The following is a 17,038-nucleotide window of genomic DNA, read 5'->3' as shown; positions in this document are numbered from 1 at the left end:
TCTTCTTAAATAATTTGTGTGTATGTGTGTGAGAGTCTACCATACGTGTGTGGGGGCCTGTGGAAGCCAGAAGGCGGTGATAGATCTGCCGGAGCTTTCTGACATGGGTGCTAGGGGTCAAAGTCGAGTCCTCTGGAAGCGCAGTAAGTGTCCCTAACCACTGAGCCATCTCTCCAGACCGCTTGTCCTTCTTGAGATCTAGCCGTTCCCTCGTTCCCAAGATTCTGGGAGCGTCCGTCCCACTGGCAATTCATACATGCTCTCATTGCTGTTTAACTAAGAGCCCCCAGAGACATGGACCCATGCTTTCATTGCTGTTTAACTCAGAGCCCCCAGAGACATGGACCCATGCTTTCATTGCTGTTTAACTAGGAGCTCCCAGAGACACGGACCCATGCTTTTGTTGCTGTTTAACTAAGAGGCCCCAGAGACACAGACCCAGATGCCCAGCATCAGGGCATTGGATGCACAGCTTGAGATGGCACGCAGTGGAAAACCACACAGCCAGGATGAGTGCTGAAATACGTGTATATTTGTGGACATGGAAAGAGGTTCACAATATATAGTTAAGTGCAAAAGCAGGTTATAAGAAAACAGTATGCATCAGGCTGATACCATGTTTGTAAAATATATATTCTATATATTCATAGAAAAGGGTCTAGAAGAAAATATAAGTTATTCATTCCGGAGAGTGGGATGATGATCGTGTTCTCCTCCTAATTATCTTGTTTTTTTGTTTTTATTTTTTTAAATTCTCCTACAGTGTTTGTGCAGGGAGTTTCCCTTTTCTTTTGACGTGTGTGCTGTGGGCTGCAGGAGACCCCGTTCTGCGACCCCTGATTAAAGTGTGACCGATGCTCTGAGGGCCAGGGGCACCTTCTCCGGGGACTGCACATGCACAGCCCTGCTCAGGAAGGGCTGCAGTGTCTGAGCCTGCAGAACAAGGAAGCCGTAGATCCTGGACCACAGGGTACCAGGAGCATCTCATCGGTTGAATCTGTGCTGGTGAATAAGAGAGGTGAGGTGACTTGCCTGGGCACACATGGTGGAAGAGGGGGTCACCAGATTCAGAGCTCCAATACCTTGATGGCCAGCTGACAGGCACAGCCCAATGAAAGGGCTGGGAAAGACTCAACATTCCCAAGCACCTCAGCTGTGGCCAGGCTGCAAGCGGGACCGGCTTGGAAAGGAAACCCTGGCACCTCGGTGTAGTGACATGGACTCATTGCCATGCAGATGGCCTCTGGGTTCACAGGGCAGCGGAGGTTGGCATAGGGAGGGTGGAAAGTGGGTCTGGATTGGCAGACCTCACCCCACTATGTCCTTTCCTATAACTTCCTACTTATCTTGGCTTAAAAGTCGCCTTATTGTCCTTAACCCCTGAGCCAGGTCCTGGCTATTGTTGGCTCAACCTCATGTCTTGTTGGTACTTCCAATGATTTGAAGTTGTTCCATTGACCTAGGGGCACCGTCCCTGACCGTAGGACACTGACTGTCTCACTGCCAGCCTTGCCCTAGGTCTGAAGTGCAGCACCTGGTCACGACAATTGCTCCCCAAGCATCGCTGAATGGCAGCAGATAAACAAAGGGCTGGGGTGGCCAGGAGATCCCAGAGGAATATGCACTTCTGCCTTTTTCCTGGCTGTGTGACCTCGGGCAGACAGCTTCACTTCTCTGGGCTTCTTCCAATCCTCCATCTGAGCATGCATACCCAACTCTATCCAAAGGGTGGGCCTCACACTTCCTGGATCTATTAGGGCCAATTGAAGGGAGGTTACAGAGGCAGGAATGGTTGGCTAAATCACACCTCAGTTTCTGATGACATTGTTTGAACGCTTTTCCCAGGAGCCACTGGTGGGCAATGAGTCCAATCTTATCTCTTATTCAATAAACTCCTTTATTCTACTTCACATATTTTTCCATGACAGTAATGAAAATAGCATTAGTGACTGGTAACATTTGGGACCAACTCAAAGGGGAGCACCTCCTCAACTGATAAAGCAGGAGACACGTGGTAGAACAGGTCGGTGCTGGGGTGACAGGCGTTGAAAACAGGTCAAGAGCGCGAGCGAGTGTGCGACACTCAAGGTCTCCTCGAGTTAGGGGACGCCGTTTCAGAAGGTCATAAAACTCAAGTGGGAAAAAAAATGCAAAACCAAGCAAAACCAATTCCCTAAACCAAAAAGGAAGCAAATCAAATCCATGGTGTGGCTATGCAAACCTCCAGTCCTTTGGCCCTGTGACAGCAAGTTGGGGGGGGGTGCAGAAATCCCCCCATAGAAAGGAACGTATGGGCTCCAGGGACCACAGCCTGGGCCCGATGCTGGTGCAGCCACCAGCTCCTGTCTCCTCACAGAGGAAAAGTAGTCGCCTGTCCGACACATCCGTCCAGGGTTGGCCCACGATGGGCCTTCCGTCCCCAGTGCCTCTGAGAACGGTCCCGGATCCCAAGAGAGTAGAGGCATCCCTGAGACACGGGCGTGGAGACAGTGGGTTAGTGGCGGTGCCCGGCCATGGTGGAGCTGTCCCAGTGACTGATGGGCAGCGGGTGGGCCTCGGTGTTGAACACCCAGTCCTCTGGCGATAGCACGTTATCTTCAGAGAACAGAAGATAGAGGTATCTGTGTGGTGGGGCGGGAGTGAGAGAGTGGTTAGTGCCCAGGGGGAGGAGGGCCACGGGAGGGGACACCCACACCTGCCGGGGTTGGCCCTGGGAAAGCACAGGGATTCGGAGCTCTGGGGTCAGAGGACCTGATAATCCTGGCCCACATCCTTGCTTCATTTGCCTGACTGCCCTGTTGTGAGCCCTGCAGACTTGGGCATCAGGCGACACAGGCAGGGTCTGCATGGCCCAAACTCTGGTCCAGTTCTCAAGAAACAGTTAAATTCCTACAGCAGTGATACAGCCAGGTTTTAGGGACCCCAGACTCTGGTGGGGGTGCTTACTGGAAGGGACCATGAGTGTAAGAAGCGTAGAGGGGTAAGCAGGACAGTGGACTATAGCCGGAAGCAGGCAGGAGACTGCCATGCACTCCCCGCTGGGCTGCAGAGGTCACAGGGGGACACCCCCAATGGTGCTCAGTATCAATGTCACATGGAAGGTGGTTGAGTGGCAAAGGACCAGGTGAAGGGGTTTGCAAAATCACCTCTGTGGTCAGTACTGAGGCCTGGCCGGAGCTTGGCCTGCTGGGTAGCCCTAAGCCTCCAGCCCACATGGACTCCCTCCCTGTGACTCCTGAGCCGCTGGCCTGATCCAGGAACAGCTGCACTCACTTCAGCGTCTCAGCCAAGAAGAAACTTTGCTGCCTGTTGTCGTGGTTGGGGTTGCTACTGTACACATCCTGGATCCCCGAGAAGCCAGCTTCCGTCCGGCAGTGTTTCTCCAGGGCCTGGAGGAAGGTAGCAGCCTTGGTGTGAGGAGAAGATGCCCGGTGGCCAGAGCTCAACAACACACAGATGCCAACCCTTGGCTGGCCACTGGGGAGTCCAGGCCAGGTCCTTCTCCCAGGTTCAGCCTGCCCACACTGCCCTCGCCCACGCTGGGAACTCGGCCCCTATGCTTCCCCGAGGAACTGAGCAATTCGCTGTCTGAATCTAGCCCAGGCTTCTCCACCTTCCAGGGGCCTGCGTGATCAGGTGACTGACACTTTTATCACAGAGGTGAAAGGTCAAGGACTCTTGCTGGCAATCTGCAGGGGCCACTGGGATTGAGAGCAGACTCAGGAGACTGGAGGGAGGCCTCTGCATCAGGGGGGATGTGGGCTTCCTGTTCCACACAGAAACAGTTTTGTGCATTGTAGGGTCTGTGGGCCAGGCATCCTGCTGGGGATGACAGGCCACTCGCGGTGGCTACCGTCACAAAGGGCAACATGGAAATCTGACTGCAAGAGCGCATTACAGTCTACTTAGAAACTACGTGGTGTGGGGCCTTCCCCTTTCTTGAATCCTCCAACAGGGAAACCCTCACATCTGTGGGGCTAAACTCTCTTCAGAACCCTGGCACTCCTACAACTAACACAGCTTGCCTCAGTGACCTCCTTTTTTTAAATATTTATTTATTATGTATACAATGTTCTCTCTGTGTGTATGCCTGCAGGCCACAAGAGGGCACCAGATCTCATTACAGATGGCTGTGAGCCACCATGTGGTTGCTGGGAATTGAACTCAGAACCCCCCTCAGTGACCTTTGGTTCCCAACCTTATATATGGTACTGTGTTTCAGAGAGAGGGAGGCACTGCTGAAGCACATTGCCTTTTGGGGTGCCCTCAGACAGAGCCATTGCTGAGAAGCCTTTTGGGGGCTCTTCTGCTCTTCTCCACATCTTCTCTAGTGATGCACGTGAGCACAAAACATTTGGCCCCTCTGGGGGCCTGGAGAGATGGCTCAGTGGCTAAGAGCACTGCCTGCTCTCCCAAAGGGCCTGAGTTCAATTCCCAACAACCACTTGGCGGCTCACAACCATCTGTAATGAGGTCTGGTGCCCTCTTCTGGCATGCAGGTGTACATGTAAACAGAACATGAACATAAATCTTAAAAACCTTTGAAGGTCAAGATCCAGGGCTTCAAAGCCCAAAGTCAATGCTCTCTCTCTAAGAGTTGCCTTGGTCATGGTGTCCCTTCACAGCAACAGGACAGTGACTAAGACACTCTGGGAGGGCCAGGATTCTACCTAGTGCTTGGGATGGAGGGAAGACCATGGGGCAGGGTGAGCTGCTGGCTGGCAGCTGGTCCTGTTTCAAAGGAGGCATCTCAAACAACTCATCCAGGCTCCAGGGCCAGAGCATAAAACTAGATGGTACTAGCTATGGCCACCAGCCATGTCCCCAAGGTCACAGACACTTGGACTCTCTTAGTAATTTCAGCCTCACCTCAGGGAGGTTTTGCCAGAGCTGCACCCTTGACTCTGCAGCCTCCTGAACAATCCTATCCCTTGGCCAGAGGACGGCCTGGTTGCCGAGCCAGAGGCTCTAAGCCCCCGCGACTGTGGCTTCCCAGGGATACCCGCCACCGCCACACTCACCATCACCACCTCCCAGCCCCACTCCCTGTAGATGGGGTCATGTGTCTGCCGCCACAGGTACATGTAGCTCTCCACCACTTCAGGTCGCAGGATGTAGTAGCTCTCACTTAGCTGTGTGGCCACCGCCTCTCGGCCGGAGTTGAACCAGAAGGCCTCAGGCCCCAGCTTGGTGTCTGTGGGAACAGATCCGCAAAAACTGTCAGAACCCCGCTTCTTGCTTCTGTGGCCGCTGTCTAGGATAGACCTGGATGCCTCTTGGGGCTGCGTCAAACTGTGCAGTCTCCACAGCAAGTTCCCTGAAGCTTTAAGAATTTAGCAGTTTAGCTGGGTGTGGTGGCGCACACCTATAATCCCAGCATTCAGAAGGAAGAAGCAAGCAGATCTCTCTGATTTTGAGGCTAGCCTGGGCTACATAATGAGTTATAGGCAAACGAGGGCTACATTTTAGAACCTGACTCAATCCTCTCAAACCAACAAAAAAAAGGACTTATCAGATCTTTATTGTCCACCAATCCTTCTGCCAGCTCCCTGCCTTCCACACAGCCACCACCACCCAAGAGAACACTGAGCAGGAGCTCCCGGAGCATCAGGGTTGGTGGGCTGGTTATGGTCTAGACATCTGGGGGGGGGGGCGGATCTTAACTGAGAAACTGTGTCTCTGCGGTTGGCCTGGAGGCAAGTCTGTGGGGTACTGTATTGATGATTGATGTGGGGGGGCCCAGCCCAAGGTGGGGGCTGTGTCACCCCTGGACGGGAGGTCCTGGGGCAGATAGGCAAGCTGAGCAAGCCTTGGAAAGAAGCCAGTAGGCGATGCTTCTCCACGGACTGTGCTTCAGTTCCTGCCTCCAGGGCCCTGCCCTGACTCCCCTCAGTGTTGGGGCGTGACCCGAGAGACGTAGGATGAAATGGATTCCTCCTCAGGTCCTTCCTGCTCATGGTATTTTATCACAGCCGTGGAAACCCTAACCATGACAGGAGCCCGGGAAAGCCCCTGCCCAAGCAGAGGGCGCTTGCCTTGATGGCGCCCAGGTTTTGTTCGGCAGGAGTCTACTGCTAGTTGGTTTTCTGCAGGACCCAATGTGTACAGAACAGCACAGCCGCCCCTGTGGTCTCAAGGGCTCCGCCGGGCGCTTTACACCATCCCAATCCTCCATTTTCCTTTCTCCTTTGCTAAGGGCAAGTCTTCTCTAACAGATATTGAAACAGGATCAGAGAGGCTAAGCATTTTAGTAAAGGCCACACAGCGAGGCGTGGCTGAGTTGGGCTCTACACGTTCTCCCCATCCTGCCTGGCCTTGACCCACAAGGCCCCAGGGTGTGGGATTTCCTCTAGAGCCTGTTGGCACTTTGGAGACTTATCTTCTCAAACAAGAGTCAGCTGGGACCCCACGCAGTCTTAGGTGGCCCCGAGGCTCTTGCCACTGGGAAACAGTGCTTTTGCCAAGTTCCTAATGGGGTGAGGGAGGAGGAGGCCAGCCGGCTGCGGGTGAGCCAGGCTGGCTGGGACAAGCTGCTCAATTAAGCTCCTGTCTTTTACAGCCCTGGATGATTATCCAGACAAACAGCTCTTTATTATTCCTGAGATTTCCCATTTGTTTATGGCCCCGGCCCAGCCAGTGCCGTGGAAAGAATGGGAGACCCGATTTCAGGCCTAGCACGAATATGACTTCCTAGGTCCCACTTGGAACCAGCTCCAGCCCCAGACACGTCAAAGCCTGGTTCTGCAGGGAGGCTTGGACGCTGGCTCGTGAAATCTGACATGGCTGAGGCAGCTGCATGCTGTTCTCCCATTGGACAGAGGAGACAACGGAGACTCAGTGCAGCAGGAAGCCTCCCATCCACCCCAGGTCAGGACTGTGGCTCAGAGAGGCAGCTCTAGTGCCTAAGAGAGGCTGGGCAGTACGCTTTCAGAGGGGGACAATGTGGGGTGTGTGTGACTGGCTGTCAGGGCCTGGTTCTCAGCCAGGGGACTTTGCCTAACTAAGTCAGTTCCCCTTCTCTGGGCTGACTGTTTCACCAAGTATAGAATGAGGCTTGAGGCTCACACCCCTAGGCGGACCATTTGCTAGGTGTGTGTAAATGGCAACTTGGTGGTGGTCTTGAATCAGAGTTGCTAGACACGGGGTGAGAGCCACATGGGTGCAGAGGACAGGTAGAGGGACCCGTGCAGGCAGGGGGTTTGCAGGGTCAGTTGTCAATCTGCCATGGGTGTTGGAGGAGGGTTGGGGACTGGGGGTCCGAGGGCGGGGCTCAGTAGTGACACCTGTCAGTGCTGGACACAGTGCCAGGACTGCCTCTCACTCAGATTCTGGTAACTTCCCAGGGCAGATGATACTAAGAGCTCCCCCTGCCCCTCACTGCTCTATTGCTCTGGCCAGTGCTTCCTGGTATCTAACCTGGGTATCAGCTGCTGCTTTTCCCCCTGCAGGGTTACCTGAGCGGGCATAGGACTCGTGGCATGTTCTGGTGATCTGGGCTGCGAGGTCTCGGTAGTAGGCCTTCTTGTCTTCCCTAGCGTCCTCAGCACCAAGGGCGATCATGCCCCCTGAGAAGCAGGCCAGGTGTCCCATCTTGTGATCCAGAACTCCCCCTCGCCACTCGGCAATGTAGGTCAGACCCCCAGGAGAGACATTCACCAAATAGGTATCTATGGCCTGAGGGGGGGGGGAGAGCACCGCAGTGGGGGGGAAGGAGAGAAGGGGAGACACAAGTGAGCCACAGGGAAACGGGGGGCAGGGTTGTCCTTTGGAAGCTAGGATGTAACACAGGCCTTTTAAATCTACATTTTGAGGCTGGAGAGATGGTTCAGTGGTTAAGAGCACTGGCCGCTCTTCCAGAGGACCCAAGTTTGTTCCCAGCACCCATATAACAGCTCAACACTCTGTAACTTTAGTTCCAGAGGATCTGACGCCCTCTCCTGGCCTCTGCAGGCACTGCATGCACATGGTACACAGACATACCCAACCCATAAAATAAAAATAACAAGTAAATCTCTAAAGGCTGAAAAACAAAACAAACAAACAACAACAACAAAAAAACAATGGAGTTTTAAAGAATATTTAAAAATCTTTACAATGGGACTCGTGAGATGGCTCCGCAGGCAAAAATACCTGATGTGCAAACTTGTCCACCGAGTCAGATTCCCAGATCCAACAGTAATCACAGTGAGTAAAATAAAGATCAATGAGGCTTCCTTCCTCTCCACTGCAGTGTCTGCTAAGAAGGCCTTGGCCTGAAGGCTGCTGGCCTATCTGGGCTCCAGCATCCAGAAGGCTCTGGAGTTCCCAGCCTTCCTGTGGCTACCGGCCTTTGTGGGAGGGAGGCCCCTGTGTCTCATTAGAAAATGAACCTTGCTGGGCAGTGGTGGCGCACGCCTTTAATCCCAGCACTTGGGAGGCAGAGGCGGGCAGATCTCTGTGAATTCGAGGCCAGCCTGGTCTACAAGAGCTAGTTCCAGGACAGGCACTAAAGCTACAGAGAAACCCCGTCTCGAAAACAAGCAAACAAAGAAAAAAGCAAAAGGAAAAAAGAAAAATATAAAGAAAATGAACCTCTGCCTCTGTCCAGGGCTTCAGCAGTGCTTTCTCCCTCCGTGCTTGCCGTGGGAGGATCGGCTCCCCCTCTTCACCCACTGGAGCTCTGCTCCTTCTGCTAGCTCTGTAGACTCCTTTTAGTACAAAGGGGTCCCTGAGAAATGACTCATGATGTTGGGGTACCGTCTGCCAATAGTTCCAGGAACTCTGAGCTGGCCTCCATCGGCCCATGAGTTCTGGCTTTAGCTGAAGACCCATGGGAACATTACTGGTCCTCTGTTCGCGTGTATGCCTGCAGGCCACAAGAGGGCACCAGATCTCATTACAAATAGCTCTGAGCCACCATGTGGTTCCTGGGAATTGAACTCAGAACCTCTGGAAGAGCAGCCAGAGTTCTTAACCTCTGAGCCATCTCTTCAGCCCTCCAATCTACTCTTAAATGAATGGATCACATCATAGGCCCTTATGCAACCTCAACAGATTCTTGGCACCATTGAAAGAAGGCCCCACTAGGCCTCAAAAGTACCCTGACCTGGATGGACCCCAAGGAGTCACTGGTTTTCAAGACTGGTTCCTGGGCACACAGTCTGTGAGCTCAAATCTCTTTTCTACCAGTTCTGCTGTGTGACACTGGGCAGGCTACACACTTTCTCTGTGCCGTGTCAGCTTTGTCTCTTTGCACCAGAGTCCCTAAGAGACACTGCCCATAAGTCCTCACAGCTGTCTCCTGCCCTCTACCCACAGCCTCCCCAGCCTCATCGGCCTTTTCCCATTCATGCCTGCCCCCGTTTGCATATCCCAAGAGGGCCGGGGTCTTTTGGGGAGGCCAAGGGCTAGGGACACAGTAGCACTGTGGATGGACTTAGTTCTGGGTGCAGTGGTCTCTGTCAAATGCCTGCAGGAATGACTGTGACCAGCAGTCAGGAAGAAAAAAAATGAGGGTTCGAGATGAAATATGGACATTCTACTTTGTAGAATGAGGTCAGAGAGGTCTCTTGTCTCTGGCTGTGTGTGCCCACTCTGCATTCTGAGCCCTGGAAGGCCTCCTCCAGCATACTGGGGTTCTTGGAGGGTCAGCCAGCCCTCTTATGCCTACCCCCTGACTCTCCATTTGGAGCATGATTGCACCCAGTGCCTTATCCCCACCTGGGAGCGTCGCCTGACACAGCTGTCAGCCACCAACCAGGACCTGGCACGCGAAGACAGCCTTGGCTTCTGGATCTGTTTTTCTTTCTCCTCTCCTGTTGGGGCCAGGGCTGGGAGTCTGGCTGCGGAACCCTCGCTGAGTGGCAGATGGGAAAGGGGCTGATGAGGTGCCTTGCTGGGGCACCAGCTCCACGTGGGGAGTGTGCTGAGGCCTGGAGTGCGAGCAGCTGCTAGGCAGGGCTGCTCTAGGTTCAGCACTGGCTCCTGGGTAGAGTGGGGTCCCAGCAGCTGGACCGTTAAGGGTCATTGCAGGGGGTGGGCATCTGGGCAACTGCAGGGGGTGGCCATCAGGGTGAACCCAGGGCCCCAGGAACCTACCTATGTGTTGGATGTGATAAAGAAGATGTATTGGGATATCATGATGCCAGGATGCCATGCCACACGGCTGGGAAACAACACCTTCTAGGCCCCCTCCCACAGGCTGGGTGAGTCCCAGGCTGCGTAACGGCCTCTCTGAGGAAACCACAGATCTGTGTTTCTGACTATGATAGAGACAAGCAGAGGTGGAGATAGAAGCCAGGCCACATTCTGTTTGTGTTCATATGTGCGTGTTCATGTGTGCACTGTGCATGTGTGGTTATGTTTGTAATGTGTGCGCATCTGTGTGGAGGCCAGAGGGCAGCCATAGGTGTTCCTCAAGCGCTGTCCAGCTTGGTTTTTTGGGGGGACACGTTTTCTTATTGGGATCCTGGGCTTGTTGGTTAGACTAGCTGGCCAGTGAGACCCCCCTCAGGACTCTCATCTCTGCCTCCCCAGCTCTGAGATTATAAACGTAGGCCACCATGCTGGGCTCTGGGTAGGTTCTGGGGAGTAACTCTGGTCACTTTATAGAGTGAACCATCTCCTTAGCCCAAACTAAAGCCTAAAAAGCCACAAGACATGGCATGGGGGTGTTGTGCCTGGACAAGGCTCAAGTTCTAAGATGTGGCACGGAGGGGCTGGGTTTGGTCAGGGGATGGGGTCTGGATACCTCTGGGCCACTTCCCACTTTTCTGAAGGCTCACTTTGCTCACCTGTAGAATGGGGATGCAAGCTCACACACAGGTCATGGTGAGGCCCGAAGGAAAGAGTATTGTGACCTGGCTTGGAGCCTGGCCCAGTTCCTTTCTATGCCTATTGGGAAGCTCACCTGAGTCTTCTTACAGGGACCCAAGTGACTTGCAGCCAGCCAGTGCAGGCACAGACTGTAGGGTTAGCATCAGGTAGGCCCCTGCTCCTGCCCTGGCTCTTGCTGTAGTGTGGCCAGACCTTCTGGTTTCTTTATCTTTAAGATGGCATGAATACAGGGACTCCCTGGGAGGCCACAGCGACAAGGCCCTCCTTGGCTTCCTTAAGTGTCCTCCTCTTATGGGCCTCAAGGGTGTGTCTGTGGGGTGTCTTAGATCTTCCTAGCCACCCCAACTGGACCCAGGTTGAGCCTGCAGGTTCCCAGCCCTTGCTCACATAGGCATCCCTAGGAAGCTCCACAGAGGCATCCCTGAGCCACCCCAGAGAGTCTGGCGCCATTGCTGAGGTCCAGCCTGAGAAGGGGTCTGAGTCTCCTAAGTGATTCCAACATGCCAGCAAGGCTGAGGAATCACTAGAATATTCTTCAAAGCCCCAGACCTGCCAGAGGCCTGCCCTTCACACAGGGTCTGCGCCCCCAGGCTCCTAACAGAAGATCAAATGTGGGAGCCGAGTTTTCTCTGCTCAGCCATGCTTTCTGAGGCTTCCAGACTGCTTAATAATTCATAGCCATCTCTCCCCTTGAAGCTGCAGCCAGTGTGCCCTAAGGGCCGCGAGGCAGTGTACTCGTTAACTTGATGTCTACTCTGCAGAGAGTTGCAGGAAGAAAAGAAAGCAATCCTCCTGTAGGGGGCGCTGGCCAAAGCCAAGGGCAGTCAGGGCTAAGATGGAATGAGCTGAGCTGTACTGCTTCATGCCAGGGCGTGGCACCAGGGGGCCGGGCGTGGCACCAGGGGGCCAGGGCGTGGCACCAGGGGGCCAGGCAGAGACCTCTACTCTTTAGTCCACAGTTTAAGAGGCCCACGGCTCGAGCAGTCTGCTTCCGTGTGCTCCGGTAAGCACTCCCATTACCAGGCAGACTTACGCCATCAAACAGGGCCTAGAGAGCACCTATCCACCCATCCGTGCATCCACCCAACTGTTCACATCAATCTCCCCTTCCCCCAATAGATCTATCTATCTGCTCACATTAGTTCACCCATCTCCCATGCATTTCTTCATCAACCCATCCACCCATTCATATCCAAATCCACCCATCTACCCATCAACTAATCCATGCACTGATCCATCCATTCACGTGGTCACATCAATCTGCCGGCCGTCCACCCGTTTACTCAGCTATCCATCCGTCTGTCTCTCTCTCCACCATCCATCCACCAACCCATCCACCCATCTACTCCTCTGTTCACTGGTCCATCTATCTGTCCACCCATCCACCCACTAACACATTCATGCATCTGCCCAGCTGTCTGAAGTGTTCATACCAGTTCACTCATACATCCACCCACTCATAAATCTATCAGGCCAACCATCCATTTGTCCATCCTTTCCTATATCCATCTGGCTGCCCATACCAATCTACCCATCCACTCACATGTCCATCGTCTGTCCGTCCGTCCGTCCATCCACCCACCCACCCAACTGTTCACAACGGTCCACACATCCGCATACCCACTTATCTATCCATCTGTCCATCCATCTAGCTATTGAACTGTTTATATCCATCCCTCAATCCCTCGATCAACTGTCCACACCTATCCACTCATACACCCACCCACCCATCCATCCATCCAAACACCACTCATTCTTCTTATCCATCACCCAGCACCTACTTTTTCATGTAACAGTTATTGTGTGCCGGCCATTGCCAGCCTGTTTCAGGAGTGAGGCTTATGGGGTAAACAAGGAGACAGGACTGTCGGTTGGAGAACTCACAGCGTATTTGGGGAAGATCAGCAAAGATTAGGTGTTTGTAAGCAATCATTTTGGATTCTGTTACAAGTGAAGAAGAGAATAAGCCTGGACGTGTGACGGACAGGCTGGGAAGGTCATTTGGGCAGCATATGTGCCAAGAGTTGGCTACTCTAAAGGACCTGGCTTTTGAATGGCATTCTGGGTAGAGCGTTTGGCGTGTATAAAGGTGCTGAGGTGGGAACAGCCTGCTGCACCTGAGGAAGCAGAGGGACAAGGGGGAGTGGTGCGGTCCTGGTGATTGACAGTTCCTAGTGGTGCGGTCCTGGTGATTGACAGGTCCTAATCTGGTAGGACCCAGTGGGTGGAGGGGGTGGGTCACGATCAACTCCAGGAGTAAAGGGGAGATGGCGAGGAGACAAGCAAGCATCTCCAGCCCCACGACTGCTGTGTGCAGAACTGATCTAGAAGCAGGGCAGGGGGGAACAAGGAGCTCACACTAAAGAACATGAGGTGGTGTTCTAGAGCAAGGCAATGGGACAAGGAATCCAACTAACTTCATGGGAAACCAAGGCCCGAGTCTTCTCCATGCTTTTTCTTTAAAAAAAAAAATTCTCTTTAGATGGTGATGATAATTTTGTTTTTCGAAACAGGGTTTCTCTGTGCAACAGCTCTGACTATTCTGGAAATCACTTTGTAAACAAGGCTGGCCTTGAACTCACCGAGATCCTCCTGCCTCTACCTCCTGAGTGCTGGGATTAAAGGAGTGTCCCACCACCACACAGCTAGATTTATTATTTTTACTTTTTGCCTGCGTGTATGTCTGTGCACCATGTGTATGCCTGGTGCCAGGGAGGTCAGGGGATGGCACTGGATCCCCAGATAGTTGTGAGTCACCAGGTGGGTGCTGCGACATGAACCCAGATCCTCTGTAAAAGCAGCCAGTGCTCTTAACGACTGAGCCATCTCTCCAGCCCTGCCCTGAGCTTTCCACCTGTTACCTAACAAAGGCATCCACAGCTCCAGCCAGTCAACTCCTGGTCTGTTCTCAATGTTCCTCTTCAGAGGGCCTCACTCCAGCCTCCACCCCTCTTCCCTCCACAGCCCACGAAGAGACCAGCAGCAGCCCTAACTCTGCTAGCGCAGTGCTGTGTGGCCTTGGGCAAGTGTCCTCCTCTCTCTGGATCTCGGCTGGCATCCACATGGGAAAATGAGCAGAAGCACACGCTCCACACATCCTGGATGCCACTCTCTCTCTGCTGAAGTGTCACCTCCCCTTTACAGAATGACAGCTGAAGATCCCAAAGGCTCCTGGCTGCCATGTGGGCTTTGACACATTAGCTGAAGCCCAGACTGTTGGGGGAGGGCTTAACTAAGCTTCCTAAATCAGACTGTCACTTCCTATGAGACCTCGGACAAATGGGCTGACCTGCCTGAGCCCGGGGTTCTGAGCACGAGGGAGGAACACGCAGATGTCTCCTGAATCTGGGGAGGTGTCAGTGTGCAGTGTGGCTGGGGAGGCCTCGCCTGTCACTCCCTGCCCATTCTGTGGCCCCTCCCAGCACGCAGGGCCCTGAGGACTGGTGGCTGCCCGCTGGGCAGGCAACGGGAAACTTCTCTTACCTCCAATGCTTCGTCGTACATATTTTTAGCCTCCATGTCTGTTTTGGCGGACATCAACCAGGACTTAATCAAATATTCATAAAAACTGTCCCCAAGTCCTCCAACCGAGACGTGGTCTGCAGGAAAAGATGACAGGAAGGATTAGCGCATTTATTATCGGTTGGGTTCAAATGGCAGCCTTCATGGTCTGAGCTGGGCTTGGAGTGGAGCCAGCATCTGGTCAGCTGCCACCCAGCCCAACTTGGGTGGGCTGAAAAGACCCAGTGGGAACCAGGACATCTTGAGCCAGGTGTCCTGTATCCCTGCGCAGGGTCCTCGGGGCCGTGGTCCATCTGGCCTTAACAGGATGATGACAAGGACCCTGGTTACTGCAAAGGGCAGATTTTATCTTTTAAATCCCATGAGATTTAAAAATGGATACAGAGCAACTATTCTGCAGTAAAGTTATGGGAATGCAGACCAAAAGAGGGCAGCTGTGCGCAGGGCTCCTTCCCAGCGGCTTTGCAGGCTCATGCATGAAGTTTGGATTTTCTCATAGTGTGTTTTTCTTTTTTATTACAAATTTATAATAAATACTAGGAAATATATATGAATGAATATACATATATCTGTGTCTATGTGAATGTGCATGTGTGTGTGTGTGCATATGTGTATCTCTTCCCGGGCCGTTCGCAGTGAATGCTGGTCCTTCAGAAAAGGCTAGGAAAGAGGAGTAAGTCCTGGGTGAGACCCCAGCTGCAGAGCACCCTGGGGAAACTGAGTTGGTCTGTGCAGATCAAGATGATGGGAGCTGGAGGGGAGGGAGGGTTGGGATCCCTCTCTGTCTGGGGACGGTGGGCCAGGGCTACAGTGGTGTGCTGTGTTTGTATGGTACGTACATGGTTTGTATGTATGTGTATATATAGTGTATGTGTCGTCTTGTGCAGTGTTTGTGTGTATGCATGGATCTGGGGGGTCAATGTCTGTTGTGTGTATGTGTGTGGTGTGATGTTTGTGTAGGTCTGTGTGACATTTTTGTGTGTGGTGTGTGTTTTGGCTGGGTTTAAGTATGGGTCTATGTGGTGTATGTGTGTTTATGTAGATCTGTGTGGTGTATATGTGTGAGTCTGTGGTGTATATCTGTGTGTAAGGTGTATTTGTGTATGTCCGTGTGGTATAGGTCTGTATCTATGTGTGTGTCATCTGGTGTGGGTATCTGCGTTTGGTGTATTTGTGTATAGAGTGTGACTCTGTGGTATGCGTGTGTGGTGTGTTTGTATATATGCGTGGATCTGTGCGGTATGTTTGTGTGGGTCTGTGTGGCATATGTCCATATTTATGTGTGTACTATGTGTGTTTGTGCAGATCTGTGTTGTTTATGTCTTTGTGTCTGATGTGCGTTTGGTGTGTTTGTATATATTTGGGGGTCCATGTAGCATATGTCTGTGTGTCTATGTGTGTGATGTGTTTGTGCATATGCATGGGTCTCTGTGGCATACGTCTGTGTGTGGCGTGTGTGTTTGGAGCCCAGTGGGTTATCCTGGGCATAGTTTACACTGCGGGTGGGGTTGAGCATCCTGAGAGGCTGAAGCCAGGTGTTAGGAGACGAGGAAAGAGACAGGAGCAGAAGCTGGGTGACTTGAGCTGTGGCCCTAACACTCCCCCCTTCCCCGGCCATTTCTGCGGTAGCAAATGATGCAAGCAGCCTCCTGAGTGCGCTGCCTGGGGGGGGGGCGCTTGGGGAATCCAAGGGGAGGGAAGAGTGCGAAGACACTCAGTTTATGCAAGGTGGAAGTGGCGTACCTGCTGAAAACATAGTCACACTGAAAGAACCCAACAAAGACCAGAGACCCTGAGATGACCTGGGGCAGAAGCCAGGAGGAGGCAGCCCTGACAGACCCAGCAGGCCCAGCCTTCCCTCTGCTCTCCAGCAGGCCAACGATTCATCTGCTATTAGCATGAAATAGTCTCATACATGTGACCCCAGAGCAGCCTGGGAAGAAAAACGATCCCCTGTGTAGCGGGAAGTCACTCCATGGCTCTCTTCTGCTTGCTGCGCCATCCTAGGCTGCCAGGGATGGAATAGTTCTTAAGCCCTTGCCTTCCATGCTCATAACCTGTATTGGAACCTCAGTTTCCTCATTCTGACAAGTATTTTGGTTGAGAATTCCACGTTTCTGTGATTTTTAAGAAGAGGCTGTGTGTGGCAAGGGCATCATGGCAAACTTCTTGGGTGGAATTTCCTGGGCCTCTGGGCCTGCTGAGGTAGAGAGAGGCTCATGGCAGAGGCTCTGCTGGAGAGGAAAGCTCTTGGCAGAAGCTGTGTGGAGTCTCTGTTGGATAGTCAGGCCCTGCCTGGATCTCTTTCGTTTGGGATGACCTAGGTCACCTTTGGAGGACACCTAGAGCCTTAACTGCTATTCCTAAGCACCTTCCTGGTTGTAGATTATGAATTCAGTTCACTCTCTTCTTCTTTGAAAACCAAGACTCAGAGAGACTGAGAAGGATGAAAATGTACTTCAACCGGAAGACAGACAGACAGATGGACACACAAGGATATAGCTCAATTGGAAGATAGATACAGACAGACACACACACACATGGATGAATGTAACACAATTGAAAGATACACACATACACGTGCAAAGATGTTGCACAATTGCAAGAGAGAGACACAGGCAGACAGACAGACAGACACCACACACATAAGAATGTAGTACAACTGGAAGACACAGACAGACCACACATACTCTCTCTCTCT

General features: G+C 52.7%; 1 protein-coding gene across 1 annotated transcript in view; it reads right to left on the bottom strand.

Moving 5' to 3' along the window:
* Positions 1-514: 514 nt before the first annotated feature.
* Man1c1 (mannosidase alpha class 1C member 1) overlaps positions 515-17,038 on the bottom strand; it is a 150,316-nt gene continuing 133,792 nt past the window's right edge. The window contains exons 8-12 of the mRNA XM_005353065.3: positions 14,299-14,414; positions 7,455-7,674; positions 5,022-5,194; positions 3,274-3,389; positions 515-2,621 (exon numbers count right to left, since the gene is read on the bottom strand). Coding sequence (XP_005353122.1) covers positions 2,495-2,621; positions 3,274-3,389; positions 5,022-5,194; positions 7,455-7,674; positions 14,299-14,414 — 752 coding nt within the window. The 3' untranslated portion in view covers positions 515-2,494. The remainder of the gene's footprint in view (positions 2,622-3,273; positions 3,390-5,021; positions 5,195-7,454; positions 7,675-14,298; positions 14,415-17,038) is intronic.

The sequence above is a fragment of the Microtus ochrogaster genome, chromosome 10 (genome assembly GCF_000317375.1).
Source record: "Microtus ochrogaster isolate Prairie Vole_2 chromosome 10, MicOch1.0, whole genome shotgun sequence".
NCBI classification, from domain to species: Eukaryota; Metazoa; Chordata; class Mammalia; order Rodentia; family Cricetidae; genus Microtus; species Microtus ochrogaster.
Note: the sequence above shows the minus strand (reverse complement) of the source record. Positions and strands in the feature narration are given on the sequence as shown.